The sequence below is a fragment of the Haliotis cracherodii genome, unplaced genomic scaffold, assembly GCF_022045235.1.
Source record: "Haliotis cracherodii isolate W230 unplaced genomic scaffold, xgHalCrac1.p SCAF_9, whole genome shotgun sequence".
NCBI classification, from domain to species: domain Eukaryota; kingdom Metazoa; phylum Mollusca; class Gastropoda; order Lepetellida; family Haliotidae; genus Haliotis; species Haliotis cracherodii.
Genome location: NW_027266343.1, coordinates 20,516,270 through 20,530,145, shown reverse-complemented (window position 1 = coordinate 20,530,145; position 13,876 = coordinate 20,516,270). Strand labels below are relative to the sequence as shown.

Sequence of the window (13,876 nt, the reverse complement as noted above, 5' to 3'; positions counted from 1 at the left end):
AAATACCCTGAGGAAGGATAAGCCAGTGTTCCTACAACATTTAAGGATTGAAGTTTTACTTGTTGACGTTCATCAGCTGATGAAGATGGTGCCTCACATGAGCAAATTCCATAATATGCATATACAACTTCAATCCTTATATTGACAGATACATAATTCCTAACAAAACAAGCCATTAAACATCAAACTTAAATTATTGAAAGCGAACTATATCAATGTGGAGAATCGTGACGTCATCCGTACCACACATTCCATTTGGAGTGACATCCTTTGGTTTTACAAACGGCAGAAAATGGTAACTTCCGCAATGTCATTCGCTTGAAATACAAGTTTCACCCAGTAAAGTTAGCTTTGGAATTGGAAAGAAATCCAGACCCAGCTCATCCTGAAAATGGACACATATTAACGTGCTGTGAACTTCTGGTGTGTGTTTGAGTCATACTACGGCTGCTGATGATAGGAATTACTGCTTAAGGCAGTGCAGTTGGACTGATGCCGATTTATAGTGCTAGCACACATGAATATCCCACTCAGACACAGTATACTGACTCCGAGCCGACCAGTCCTTGTTTTAAGCCCCTTAATGCCGAGCGCCAGACAGGGTAACAACAAGTACCATCTTTTGACGTCTTTGGTATGATGCGGCTGGGGATCGAACCCCGGACCTTCCGCGCTCCAGGTGGACGCTCTACCACTAGACCATGTAGGCAGTCTAAAAATTTTGGGTAGAGTTTTGGTATGATCCATGTTTACAATATTAAATATCCTAGCTTCAGCAAACTTGCTACATTAAGCACTATGATTGTTTTTTATCTTTTATTAGATTCTGAAAGTTTACTCTTTTGCTGATTTCATGGAAACATGATGGAATTTAGAAATTTTGATGACTGGTTTTGTATAGCTAATATATTTTCAAAATTGTTTCCACACATGTAGATCATCATAAGTATCTGTGCTTTGTGTTAGTTTGAATTTATGACTTCTTTACCATATCTGTTAAGGCTAGATGGAAATGATTAATTTATTGATTTTCTTATATGATATTGTTCGATGTTTTATGTGTTTTTATATCAACAATTTTTGGTCCTTTTGATAATTCTTCTTATGTAACTCTTCAATCAAATTTTTATTCAAAGGTGTTCATGGTGATCTACTTCCTCATAGTGAACACTGGTTACATGGGAGATTGTGGGGTGGGGGTGGTGGTGGTGGGGGTGTTCAATTGTCACTGGAACTCAATCTTAGTTTTTAAATCATGGAAGTTAAATCAGTTAGAAAAGTGTAATATTTCATTAATTAACAAACTATTTACTATTTGTTGTTGAGCAGCAGGGATAACGGGTGTATGTCAGCTTTGATCACTTCCTTCTTGTGTGGTTATCACGTTCAAAGGGAACATCAGTTCATAGGTTTAATTCAACTCTAAAATCCATCTACAATCATACACTGAAAACCATTGATATTTATCGCAATAGTTGCTTGCAATATCAATAGTTATCGCAATAGTTTCTTTAAATATTAATAGTTATCGCAATAGTGATTTCCAGACCAATAGTCACCCCTATTCCCTACAATCACAATCATTTGAGTCCTTGTAACCATTAGTGCACCCCCGATCATGACCTAGTGCAATCGCTGTCAAGAACGTGGTGTAATGTAATGTTCACCTTGATGCCTGTAGACTTGGCCTTGCCAATTGGATTTGTGAAGGAGGCCTCAAGGATCCTTCACAACAATTGTCTGTACAGCTGGAGATGGCAATGTTGCTTGGCTCCTGACGCCCCTAACAAGGATACCACAGATGTCGTATATCTTCTCTCACAGATAGGCATTTGCTGATGGGAATGGCACAGACTGTAAGACTTGCTGTCTTGGTTGGTTGGTTTGTTGTTTTACGCCACACTCAGCAATATTCCAGCTATATGACGGCAGTTTGTGTAAATAATCAAATCTGGACCAGACAATCCAGTGAATAATATCATGAGCATGGATCCACGCATTTGGGATCGATGACATGCATCAACCAAGTCAGTGAGCCTGACCACCCGATCCCGTTAGTCGCCTTTTACAACAAGCAGAGTCACCTTTTACGGCAAGCATGGGTTGCTGAAGACCTATTCTACCCCGGGATCTCTTGCTGTCTGGGACCCCAGTCAAAGCTGTATGGTTCGAATGAACAAGCAGGAAGACTATTTGGAAGTGTGCATGTTAAAAACATTCCTCATAATTTACCTTCTATACCTGAACAATTAGGTATTTGGACTGCAATGTTGGGATATTATTTGCAATGTGTCACGTTTTAATGTTCCCTGTGAACTCATAATCAAGTCCAAGAACATGCTGATTAAATTGTATATGATTCTACTGTAACTTTGGAAATCCCTTGTGACTTGTCAGTCAGAAGTTTCAAATCATGTCCCAAATTGAACTAGCTAATTTTAACTGAAACTTAACTAGGTGATACATGTATCTTCAAGCGGATCTTGACTACATGGAACAGGTATGTTCAAGTGAATTGTTTGAGTAAATGTTGCATAATGCCACAGCTGTATTATGATGGTGTGTAGATATTCAAGTCTTGACCAGACACTCCAGTGATTGAAAGCATGAGAAAAGATCCAAGCCATCAGAGCACAGTGAAGTGACCACCCCTGCCACTGACTTACCACAAGAATAAGTTACTTGAGACCCATTCTAACCCAGACTCCCATGGGGTAAGTGAATGTTAATTGGGTGATACAGGTGTAGTAGGTGTATGTACATATACAGTGGATTGGTTTGTTGTTTAACGCTGCACTCAGCAATATTCCAGCTATATGACACGTTCTGTAAATAATCGAGTCTGGACCAGACAGTCCAGTGACTTATATCATGAGCATCGATCCATGCAATTGGGATACGATGATATGCATCAACCAAGTTAGCGAGCTTGACCACCTGATCCCATAAGTCGCCTCTTTTGACAATCATAGTTGTCTTTTACCTTTGTACCCCGGATTGTCTTCCAAATTCATCTTCACTGTTCCTGTGTTTTCAGAGATGTTTGCAGAACAACTAGGACAACAGTTCCTCGGTCAAATGTTTATTAAAACTTGTATACAAAAACATTTTGACATATTTAACAAACTATCCAAGCATTATGCATGCCATTGGTACAATGTAAGTGTCTATGCAGCAATATGACAACGCGATGGGGAGGTATCATGTAAGTTGTGAAGCATTACCATTTCTTCTGAGGTCTTCATATGCACTTGTTTGATAGGCATTACTTAGAAGTTGACGGATGACAAGATAGACACAATTTTTATGGATAACAACTTCTTTAATACTGTAAAAAAAAGTGCTTGACAATGGTATAAGGATCTATACCGAAACGTCGCCTTTTTACAGTATTAAAGAAGTTGTTATCCATAAAAATTGTGTCTATCTTGTCTTCATACGCAATGAAGATCTTTCGTAACATTCTACTCAACATTTGATGGGGATATTCCGGGTGATAGTTCTGAAAGCGACTTTCTTTAATTGATTAATAACATTCACTGATGCCAAGTTACTGAAGCATGTTCATTCAAGTCCATTAAACATAAGTACACAACTTAATAAGTGATGTCTTCTATTTTCATAACGTTATGAAGTAAGCCAATAATCTTAGCAAATGTTGAGTAGTACACAATGAACACATTCCAACAAAAGGTCTACCAACGATCAGAAACAAACAACAACAACTCTCGAGAACAAGACAACCCTTTCACAATGTGTCGCACTTTGGAATGCTCTATAACAACAGAATAACATAATGGTGTTCCAGTGCATGCTGTGTGCTTCATTTGAGCAACAAGTCTTACAAAATGAAAAACAGTAAATTTATAATGGTGGTCCCAGTGAAATAACAAAAATCTGGTTTAAAGTATCAAATGAACATCAGTGATCTAGTCCAAGTAGCTATAATAACTATTGACTTTTCTGAATATTTATCAGACAAGAAAACATTTTCTAAAATCAAAAACAGATGTTGTGAAACATATTAAGATGTCTGTTGGTTATATTAGCTGTACCCTTTTGTTCCTGTTTCAACTTGGTTTTCCCCCACAGTGGCAAGGATTTACACACTTTCTTGCTTCATGCTGATTGTTTAAATAGTTTAGTGTGGGGAGGCATATAGCAAATGTGGCAAAGTATTGAACATGTTGTCATCCATTGTTCATGTCACTCCAACAATAGAGTTACTGATATGTTGTCTTAACTTTATGCATTTTCTTGGAAAATGTCTACATTAATGTAAAGCATAACCTTGCAACTCTGAGTTACTCATGAATTTATGTTGAATGTGTCTCGCCAAGGCTCAGAATTTTCTAAGTTCACTCAGGACACATATTTCGTAATTTCTCATAGCTTAATGCCACTTTGGTCTGAAAACAATTCACTTTTTTTAAATTCAGAAAACAGGGCACCCAAATTATCAAATTGCTATGTCTGTTCCTGAAGTGCCCTATATTGAGATACAACGGACACTGAGAGCTGTCCACAAGGTGGACTTTGTAACAATGTCATGTAGGACCCTCTTTGAGAGATCAACAATGTTGTGCATATTTGGGGATCGCATTGTGATTAACATGTGAAAACTATCTATACATACAGAAAAACTTTGTATCATGAAACTTTCCAATCAATGTCACCCCAAATATAAAGCACCCTTTAGGGAACAGTCAGAATTGTTGCAACATCGTGCACAGCCCCACAACACACTCAGTGCTCATTTCATACATATATATATATTATGCTTTTTGAACACAATGTAATGATAGGTAATAAATACATAAAATTTGTACTTAGGTTGACAATGGTCTTTCCCCAAATTTGAGTTACATATGAAATGTTCATATAAGTTTTTTTTGAATAAACAGACTATGACATGGGCAATCATCGGATGTCCTATAGATGCTGGTGCTCAGGGGATAAAGACATTTCTGAATATACACTTCCAAAGCTGAAATATCTGCATGTCTACATAATACTGACATAGCTGAAAATGAATGACTGTAAAAACATAGAACAATTAGTCAGCTTAATTTTAGTTAGAGATAAAATAATGAATGCTCCCTGGGGCCTAAATGTTCACTGTCTCAATGCAGACATGTAATTCTCTCATGCTGGAATGTTATTTCCTTTCATACATAATTAACCTATCGCCAGTTAACCACTACCCCAATAATCGGCCATCCACAACTGTATTTTCCTAAAAATGTTACATTGTCAGAGACACTCATGTTTTCCACGAATGTATTTCGCCCATCAGTGTGTGTATCCAGTTCTAGATCCCCTTTTTTAAACAATCTGGTAATTTGTCTTCAATCTTTTTTTTGACTTTTCACTTAGTTAAAAATTTATGAAAAACAAAACACTTTCCAGAAAGTTGTCCTGATTGTCCATCTCATTCAGAAACGTTTCAAGGTTTTCAATGAAATGGCGGATTCTGTATCACCTCAGGCGATCTAATCATATCAACTCCGAACAATTTGAGCATGGTTTGAGGCATTTGAAGCCATATTACTGACCAACTTTATGTCAACTCGAAGCATGCCACCAACCCATGCATTTTACCTGTGCCATGAAAACAACCCGGTAGAGATAAGTTACGAAGCTAACATAAGTAACGTCAATTGTTGTATAAAAAAAGTCTTTGGTTCAACCAGTTGTGAATATGCAAAAGTGAAAAACTCTATAAAAGCTACAACAGTTGTGCAATACGCATATTTGATTTCAGTGTCATACAGTATTATGTACAAAATGTTTTTGGACATCAAGAACCTAAACATTTCTCTAAATCTTTTCATAATAATAAAATATATACCACCATACTAAAACAATCTTGAACTCAGATTCACTTTTCTCACAAAAGCCTGACTGCTATAGCACTATATAAATTGTACATTTCATGTTTATAAATTATAATATCATTATTTTAGGACCTATTCACTAAGATTTGGAATTACAGTTGTATTAGTTGCTCAGAATCTAGGATATGATATTAGTGAAAAGCAAAAACGAAATATATCACTACCCTGACCTACAACAGGCATGCACTAAAAGTAGAAAAGACGGGACAGGCTCATTAACCTCAAAGCTACGTACAAAGTATCTTAATCTATAACTGCAACGGTATAAGAGTTATGTAACTTTTAACGGTATTCAAACAATGTGACACTGGGGACACACACACACTGTCCTCATGTGGGGAATCTGCCCTGGTGTCTTCATGAGCAAGTGCTTACCGGTACCACTAACAAGGCTACTTACTGCTCTTATATTCTCAGTTGGAACCTGACTCCAAGTGTTGGGTTTTCCAATCAGTACTTCAATGGCTGTCCATACACTCTACATATATTGTTATCTTGTACCCCTCACATGGTCTTATGTGTGTTGCGGTTCAGGTTACAAGACCAACACTATCATTACAGACATTTATTATTATTTATTACCTGACAATGACATTAGGTTTTCTTACCTGTTTTACTCCTATAATAAATGCCATATTTGGGAATCTATTCTCCCACATCAAATACGTTTGTGTACAAAAATAAAGTCAGAAAATGTGATTATGCAGCTTTAACAAATATATGTTGACAGTGATATTTTGTACCGATGACTGAGAACTCCGACCAGTACCACACATAAAGTGCAGGCAGCAGTTGTTGAGTCTGTCACAGCCTTCAGCTACACAGCTACTACCATCACAGGAAGTCTCAAGTAATTGCTACACCCAAATTGGAAGACCTGAAAATGTACATGGGTTACCACATCAAAATATAACTCACTGACGATCAAGAAATATGAATGCACAAAAATGCTGAATTATCAGCACAGTACCTCTTTGAAATTTTCTGGATCAGTCATCTCCAAATATATACTAACATTACTAAGATCATGGCTCTTTGTGTTATCCATTGATGATAGACCAATTTCAGAAACAATGTGTGTCGCCACGAAGTCCACACTGAAGGCTAACCTCACAGGGAGATTTGGTAGCTGCAAATTTGTTCCATGAAACAAATATATCGAAAAGAAATTAATCAGTGCTGTTTGCTCATAATTATTGCATCCGTATTAAGTGCTGGAGTTGTTATGATGGATATAGTGGACACAGCCCCAGGACATGCATGTCATAACCCAAGTTGCCAAAGAGTGAGGTGCACGTGGTCAGGTGCACGTGGTCAGGCCGACTCACACGGTTGTCTCATAGTTAAGCATAGTGGTCTAGAATACTAGTATCTTTTATAATACCGCTATCCAAACAATGTTGTTTAAACATTGGATGCATGGGCTCTTGAAATGTTGGCCATGCTTTAAGTAGGTTCATCCACACGGACCAAGGTGTCTAATTGTTGAAATCCTTCATGATACGTGCCTCAGATTCTACTTGACCATTTCAAGGACCAAGTCCTCGAGAACTAACCTGTACATTGACCTGTACATCCGTCATAAACCATGTGCTAGTGATGATGGAACATTTACTTAAATCATTCTCCCAAAATTTATGTCAAAAGGCAAAAGTAAATTTATTTTTTCGATTTCCCCCACCACCCCAACCTCACTGCTGAACACCCCCCCTCAAATCATTTACAAATCATTTAATTGTCCCCAATACCTACAAAGAAATCACTGCTCCCATCTCTTTATTTCATGAACTTTACCATAACAGTAGTCCATACACACAAACAGTCAACAGTTAATGAACCCAGATGCCTTGAACAGTTTGCTATACATAATATCAAGAAAAAGAAATACGCCTCCTGCTTCTCATTTTTGAAAATTTTAGATGAAAATCTCTTAATTTACCATATCCAGCAGAATATATGCCTGCCTATCCAGAAAACTTGTATCAGAGCTCTAGTTATTAGACAAGAAGAGAAGCTATGGCTGGAGGCACTGTGTGGGTGAGTGTGGACTGCTACACTACTTACATTGGCATGGTTCTCCAAGCGGTGTGTTGTGGCTACTTGCTGAGCGGAATGACCAGCCTCGTGCTGCCTGCTGCATTCTTGGCGTTAGGGTTGAGTTTAATCAGCTGCTTCTTGAAGTAGTCCACAAGGCCAGACACTGTGTCAAAGTCCTGAAATACACAGAAACTCAGTTATATCTTGACAATGTCAAATCTGCTCTCTCAAACTTGTCGAGGAAATACCTGTGAAGATCCGGAATAGAATAGGTCTTCAGCAACCCATGCTTGCTGTAAAAGGTGAATAACAGGATCGGGTCAGGCTCGGTTGATGCATATCATCATATCCCAATTTTGTTGATCGATGCTCATGATGTCAATCACTAGATTGTCTGGTCCAGACTCGATTATTTACAGACCGCCATCATATAACTGGAATATCATTAAGTGCGGTGTTAAACAACAAACACAAAAGTAGGGGAGCATCAAGTATAAATCTGTGATATCTCCACCTTCCATTGATGGGAGGGATGACTTCAGCATTGGGTCACACACAATATTTTCTACGTGGTATTTCCACATCAGACTTTTCTTCTTAGGCAAATGATACGATTCACGTCACACATGACAGAAACTGATCAAAAACATGCTTATACACTTATACCCATATTATATATTTCACAGATTGTTTTTAATCTGATAAAGGGATGATTGGTTACATTCTACTTTGTGACATGGAAACTGATAGATATTTTCCTTGGTTTTCACAGAAATGGTGGTTGTTTCATGATACTTACAAGTTCATTTGGTTTGGCTGCTCCAAGGGCAAACTTGCCATCTGTGTTTCTCTTCCTGATGGGCAGGTTGTAGACGCGCCCCTGTTTGTAGATTGTTAACGTGTACTGCTGCTCCGTGCCACCACGCTTGCTCTTCCGGATCAGGTACATCCCGTCCTGGAACATCAACAAGGAACCCTGCACTCATTCAACTCCATCTTGACAAAGATATTTGGCACGACACTGGCAAAAGTTGATCACAATTAACTGGAGCATGTAATCTATGGAAATCACCATTTCTTATGTCAAATATCTACATATTTTAGCAGATAAGCCAAAAATTGCCATTTATATCACCCCCTGAATGATGCACATGTCTGGCTTTTAATGCCGCCAGAGTTGTATCACCACTTCTGTGAATCAGAGGAATACTATAGTGCTGATGATTCCCTCAACTCGCTACACTGAACTGTGTAGATGTAGGGCATAGTTTTCCCATTTGAGGTACATTGTACATTCCAAACCTATTTACATGAATGTTGGTTAATGTGACAGTCAGCACTAAGACAGCTACAGAACAGCAGCCTGTAAATAATCCCGACTGGATCAGACACACCAGTGGTCGATGTTCTGAGCAATGTCATACAGTGAACCAAGCCTGACCACTCAAACAATAGAGTGCTGTGGATCTTGTTGGATCCCGGTCCCCATGACGCAAATACATAATGATACAACTATCAACAACCTTTTATACATAATAAAGAGATTAATATATATATTCAGGCACAGTCCAAAGTCGGATATATTCAGTTTGCATTACCAGTATTTGGCCAATTTCCTAGTAGCAGTTAAATAGAGAATTTAATTCGTGCAAATTAGGCTAATAAAGAAATGTTGTTGCTTCCTTTCTGTGACAAACAAATAGTGAAACTCCACTGATATCACTGATGGGAACATCTAGAGTTGGCGCTCATCACAAGATACTGGGGACTACCAAGGCTGTAGATACAACTGAAATATGCAGACAAATCAAATCCCTAGCATATCAAATATGCAACAAAAACTATAAAAACTCTATTGAAATAAAACTAATGCATATATTACAACTGACAGATACAATGACTGCGTATCAACTGATCGTGAAATTCATTTACGGACAGTTACATTTGGTAAAACATGTGTATAACACTATTCTTTTGGTTTTAAATGATTTACAGGGAATGTTACAAAACAGGTTTTCAAGTTAAATACCCAAATGTAAAGAAACATATGGGTATGTGTTTTGAATACCCACAAATAATTGTGGCTACCCAATAGAAATCCAATACCCCAAAAACAAAAAGTTTATCTGGAGCTCTGGACTACGACTACTTTTTCATCATAAAAAAACCCCATGCATTTAGCATAAGGGAAAAGATTGCTTTTTGGGTATTTTTTGCCCATTTCATGAGAAGTGATGTATCTGAAAACTGACATAAGTATTGCCTAACAATTTTACTTATCAGACCACCCCACCAAACATCACACACAGGTTGGTAGATGCAACTCACCTCCCTCTTTTCCATAAGTCGGGCCTCCGCTGCCGGCCTCTCGATGTTCTTGTGGTACCACTCATACTCCTCCAGGTCATCCTACAAGATGACAAGCATCAGCATCAGCTCAACAGTCTAGCTCCACAGACAATACAAGACGACAAGCCACGACATCAGCTCAATAGACTAGCCTAACACACAATACAAGATGACAAGCCGTGACATCAGCTCAACAGACTAGCCTAACACACAATACAAGATGACAAGCCGTGACATCAGCTCAACAGACAATACCAGACGACAAGCCCTGACATCAGCCCAACAGACTAGCCTAACACAATAACACACAATACAAGACAAGCCATGACATCAGCCTAACACACAATACAAGATGACAAGCCGTGACATCAGCTCAACAGACTAGCTTAACACAATAGCACACAATACAAGACGACAAGCCGTGACATCAGCCCAACAGACAATACAAGATGACAAGCCGTGACATCAGCTCAACACACAATACAAGACGACAAGCCGTGACATCAGCCCAAAAGACAATACAAGATGACAAGCCGTGACATCAGCTCAACAGACTAGCCTAACACAATAACACACAATACAAGACGACAAGCCGTGACATCAGCCCAACAGACAATACAAGACGACAAGCCGTGACATCAGCCCAACAGACAATACAAGACGACAAGCCGTGACATCAGCCCAACAGACAATACAAGACGACAAGCCGTGACATCAGCCCAACAGACAATACAAGATGACAAGCTGTGACATCAGCTCAACAGACTTGCCTAACACACAATACAAGACGACAAGCCGTGACATCAGCCCAACAGACAATACAAGATGACAAGCCGTGACATCAGCTCAACAGACTTGCCTAACACACAATACAAGATGACAAGCCGTGACATCAGCCTAACACACAATACAAGACGACAAGCCTTGACATCAGCCCAACAGACTAGCCTAACACACAATACAAGACAAGCCGTGACATCAGCCCAACAGACTAGCCTAACACAATAACACACAAAACAAGACAAGCCGTGACATCAGCTCAACAGACTAGCTTAACACAATAGCACACAATACAAGATGACAAGCATCAGCATCAGCTCAACAGTCTAGCCCAACAGACAATACAAGACGACAAGCCGTGACATCAGCCCAACAGACAATACAAGACGACAAGCCGTGAAATCAGCCCAACAGACAATACAAGATGACAAGCCGTGACATCAGCCTAACACACAATACAAGACGACAAGCCTTGACATCAGCCCAACAGACTAGCCTAACACACAATACAAGACAAGCCGTGACATCAGCCCAACAGACTAGCCTAACACAATAACACACAAAACAAGACAAGCCGTGACATCAGCTCAACAGACTAGCTTAACACAATAGCACACAATACAAGATGACAAGCATCAGCATCAGCTCAACAGTCTAGCCCAACAGACAATACAAGACGACAAGCCGTGACATCAGCCCAACAGACAATACAAGACGACAAGCCGTGAAATCAGCCCAACAGACAATACAAGATGACAAGCTGTGACATCAGCCCAACAGACTTGCCTAACACACAGTACAAGACGACAAGCTGTGACATCAGCTCAACAGACAATACAAGACGACAAGCCTTGACATCAGCTCAACAGACTAGCCTAACACACAATACAAGACGACAAGCCGTGACATCAGCCCAACAGACAATACAAGACGACAAGCCGTGACATCAGCCAAACAGACTAGCCTAACACACAGTACAAGACGACAAGCCACGACATCAGCTCAACAGACAATACAAGACGACAAGCCGTGACATCAGCCAAACAGACTAGCCTAACACACAGTACAAGACGACAAGCCACGACATCAGCTCAACAGACAATACAAGACGACAAGCCTTGACATCAGCTCAACAGACAATACAAGACGACAAGCCTTGACATCAGCTCAACAGACAATACAAGACGACAAGCCACGACATCAGCTCAACAGACTAGCCTAACACACAATACAAGACGACAAGCCGTGACATCAGCCCAACAGACAATACAAGACGACAAGCCTTGACATCAGCTCAACAGACAATACAAGACGACAAGCCATGATATCAGCTCAACAGACTAGCCTAACACAATACAAGACAACAAGCCATGACATCAGCCCAACAGACAATACAAGACGACAAGCCGTGACATCAGCCCAACAGACTAGCCTAACACAATACAAGACGACAAGCCGTGACATCAGCCCAACAGACAAGCCCTGTGCATCTTAGAATGACTATTTCAGCAGTGTTGATATTTCAACTGTTTTTTTCATCTATTTCTTGTGTAGTGTTTGAGCCAGTTTGTTAGTATAATCATGAGCTGAGCTGAAGTGACTAATACCGGTACTAGTTTGGACTTTACACTTTACAGTGCTAGCACACTTAGATAACATACCATAGTTTACCATGACTACCCATGAGCTGACCTGTCCTTGTTTTATCACCTTAATGCTGTGTGCCAGGCAGGGTAACAACAAGTACCATCTTTTGGTATGACATGGCCCGTGGTCAAACCCTGGATCTTCCGCTCTCCGGCGGATCCTCAACCACTGGACCACGGAGGTTCTCTACTTGAAAAAACAACACTGTGGCAACTCACCCGCTTTGGTGATGAAGGAACGCCATTTTTTGACCTCGCTGAAATGGACAATCATCAGCCAATCATAATACAGCACTGTCACTTCTTGATGCATGTAACAAGCATATTAATACCACATAATTTTTCATATATTTTTATGTATCAAAAAACTTACATATTATAAAAAGTATGATATATTAACTAAGTGACTTAATGTATTGGACAACAGGTCATTTCCTGAACCACAGCCTTCAGCTGACTTACTGGTACTTATGCTATTGAAGTTTGTCGGTCTCTATACATACCCTTTCAGACAATCTCTGATGGGACCACTTTAACGTGAACAAATTTAAGGTGATTACTCATGATTCATTAATTCAGAATTTGTTAATTTGGAAACATTCAGGGGGAACAGATGCATCCAGAGTGACAGTTTCACTGTATGACAGCATGCAACCAGCTCCCCTCCTACGAGGCCACATGGCATCATGCGTGACTGGATACATTAAGTATGATGCATTATAAGAGTAAAATATCATTGTAAAATATTGTGTTTTAACTTATAATGATTGCCAAATCAAAGGCCTTTTCAAGCCATCTATCAGGTTTCAAGGTATCTTCCCAAAGCAAGGGAGTTAACTGACTTCAAAAGTCCAGTTTCCACCCTTGCCGAAATACGCTGGATTTTTTTGGCTTGATCATAGGGCCACCAGTGGCTATTACGAGAAATGTCCCTTCTATGTTCCGTCTATGTCCCTCCTATTGACCAATCACATTCCACCTCTCATATCACTTGCATTTGCAGCAAACAAAATGAGGGCGCCCTGTCTAGACAATCTGATTGAGAGTCAGGATCTATATTGTGATAAAACAGGCCTTACCTCATGAAATGTATCAATTCACTTGAGCACCTTGACTAAAAACATCAAAAGATTTGGAAAATATCTGTCTGCACCCAGTTGATGGCAC

The 13,876-nt window shown here is 39.5% G+C and overlaps 1 protein-coding gene across 6 annotated transcripts in view; it reads right to left on the bottom strand.

Moving 5' to 3' along the window:
* Positions 1-3,074: 3,074 nt before the first annotated feature.
* Positions 3,075-13,876, bottom strand: part of LOC139453302 (lymphocyte cytosolic protein 2-like) — a 68,802-nt gene continuing 58,000 nt past the window's right edge. For all 6 annotated transcript variants that reach the window (XM_071234951.1, XM_071234954.1, XM_071234953.1 and 3 more), the window contains 5 exons: positions 12,929-12,966; positions 10,263-10,343; positions 8,734-8,889; positions 7,962-8,110; positions 3,075-6,774 (listed from right to left, as the gene is read on the bottom strand). In XM_071234951.1, coding sequence (XP_071091052.1) covers positions 7,994-8,110; positions 8,734-8,889; positions 10,263-10,343; positions 12,929-12,966 — 392 coding nt within the window. In that variant the 3' untranslated portion in view covers positions 3,075-6,774; positions 7,962-7,993. The remainder of the gene's footprint in view (positions 6,775-7,961; positions 8,111-8,733; positions 8,890-10,262; positions 10,344-12,928; positions 12,967-13,876) is intronic.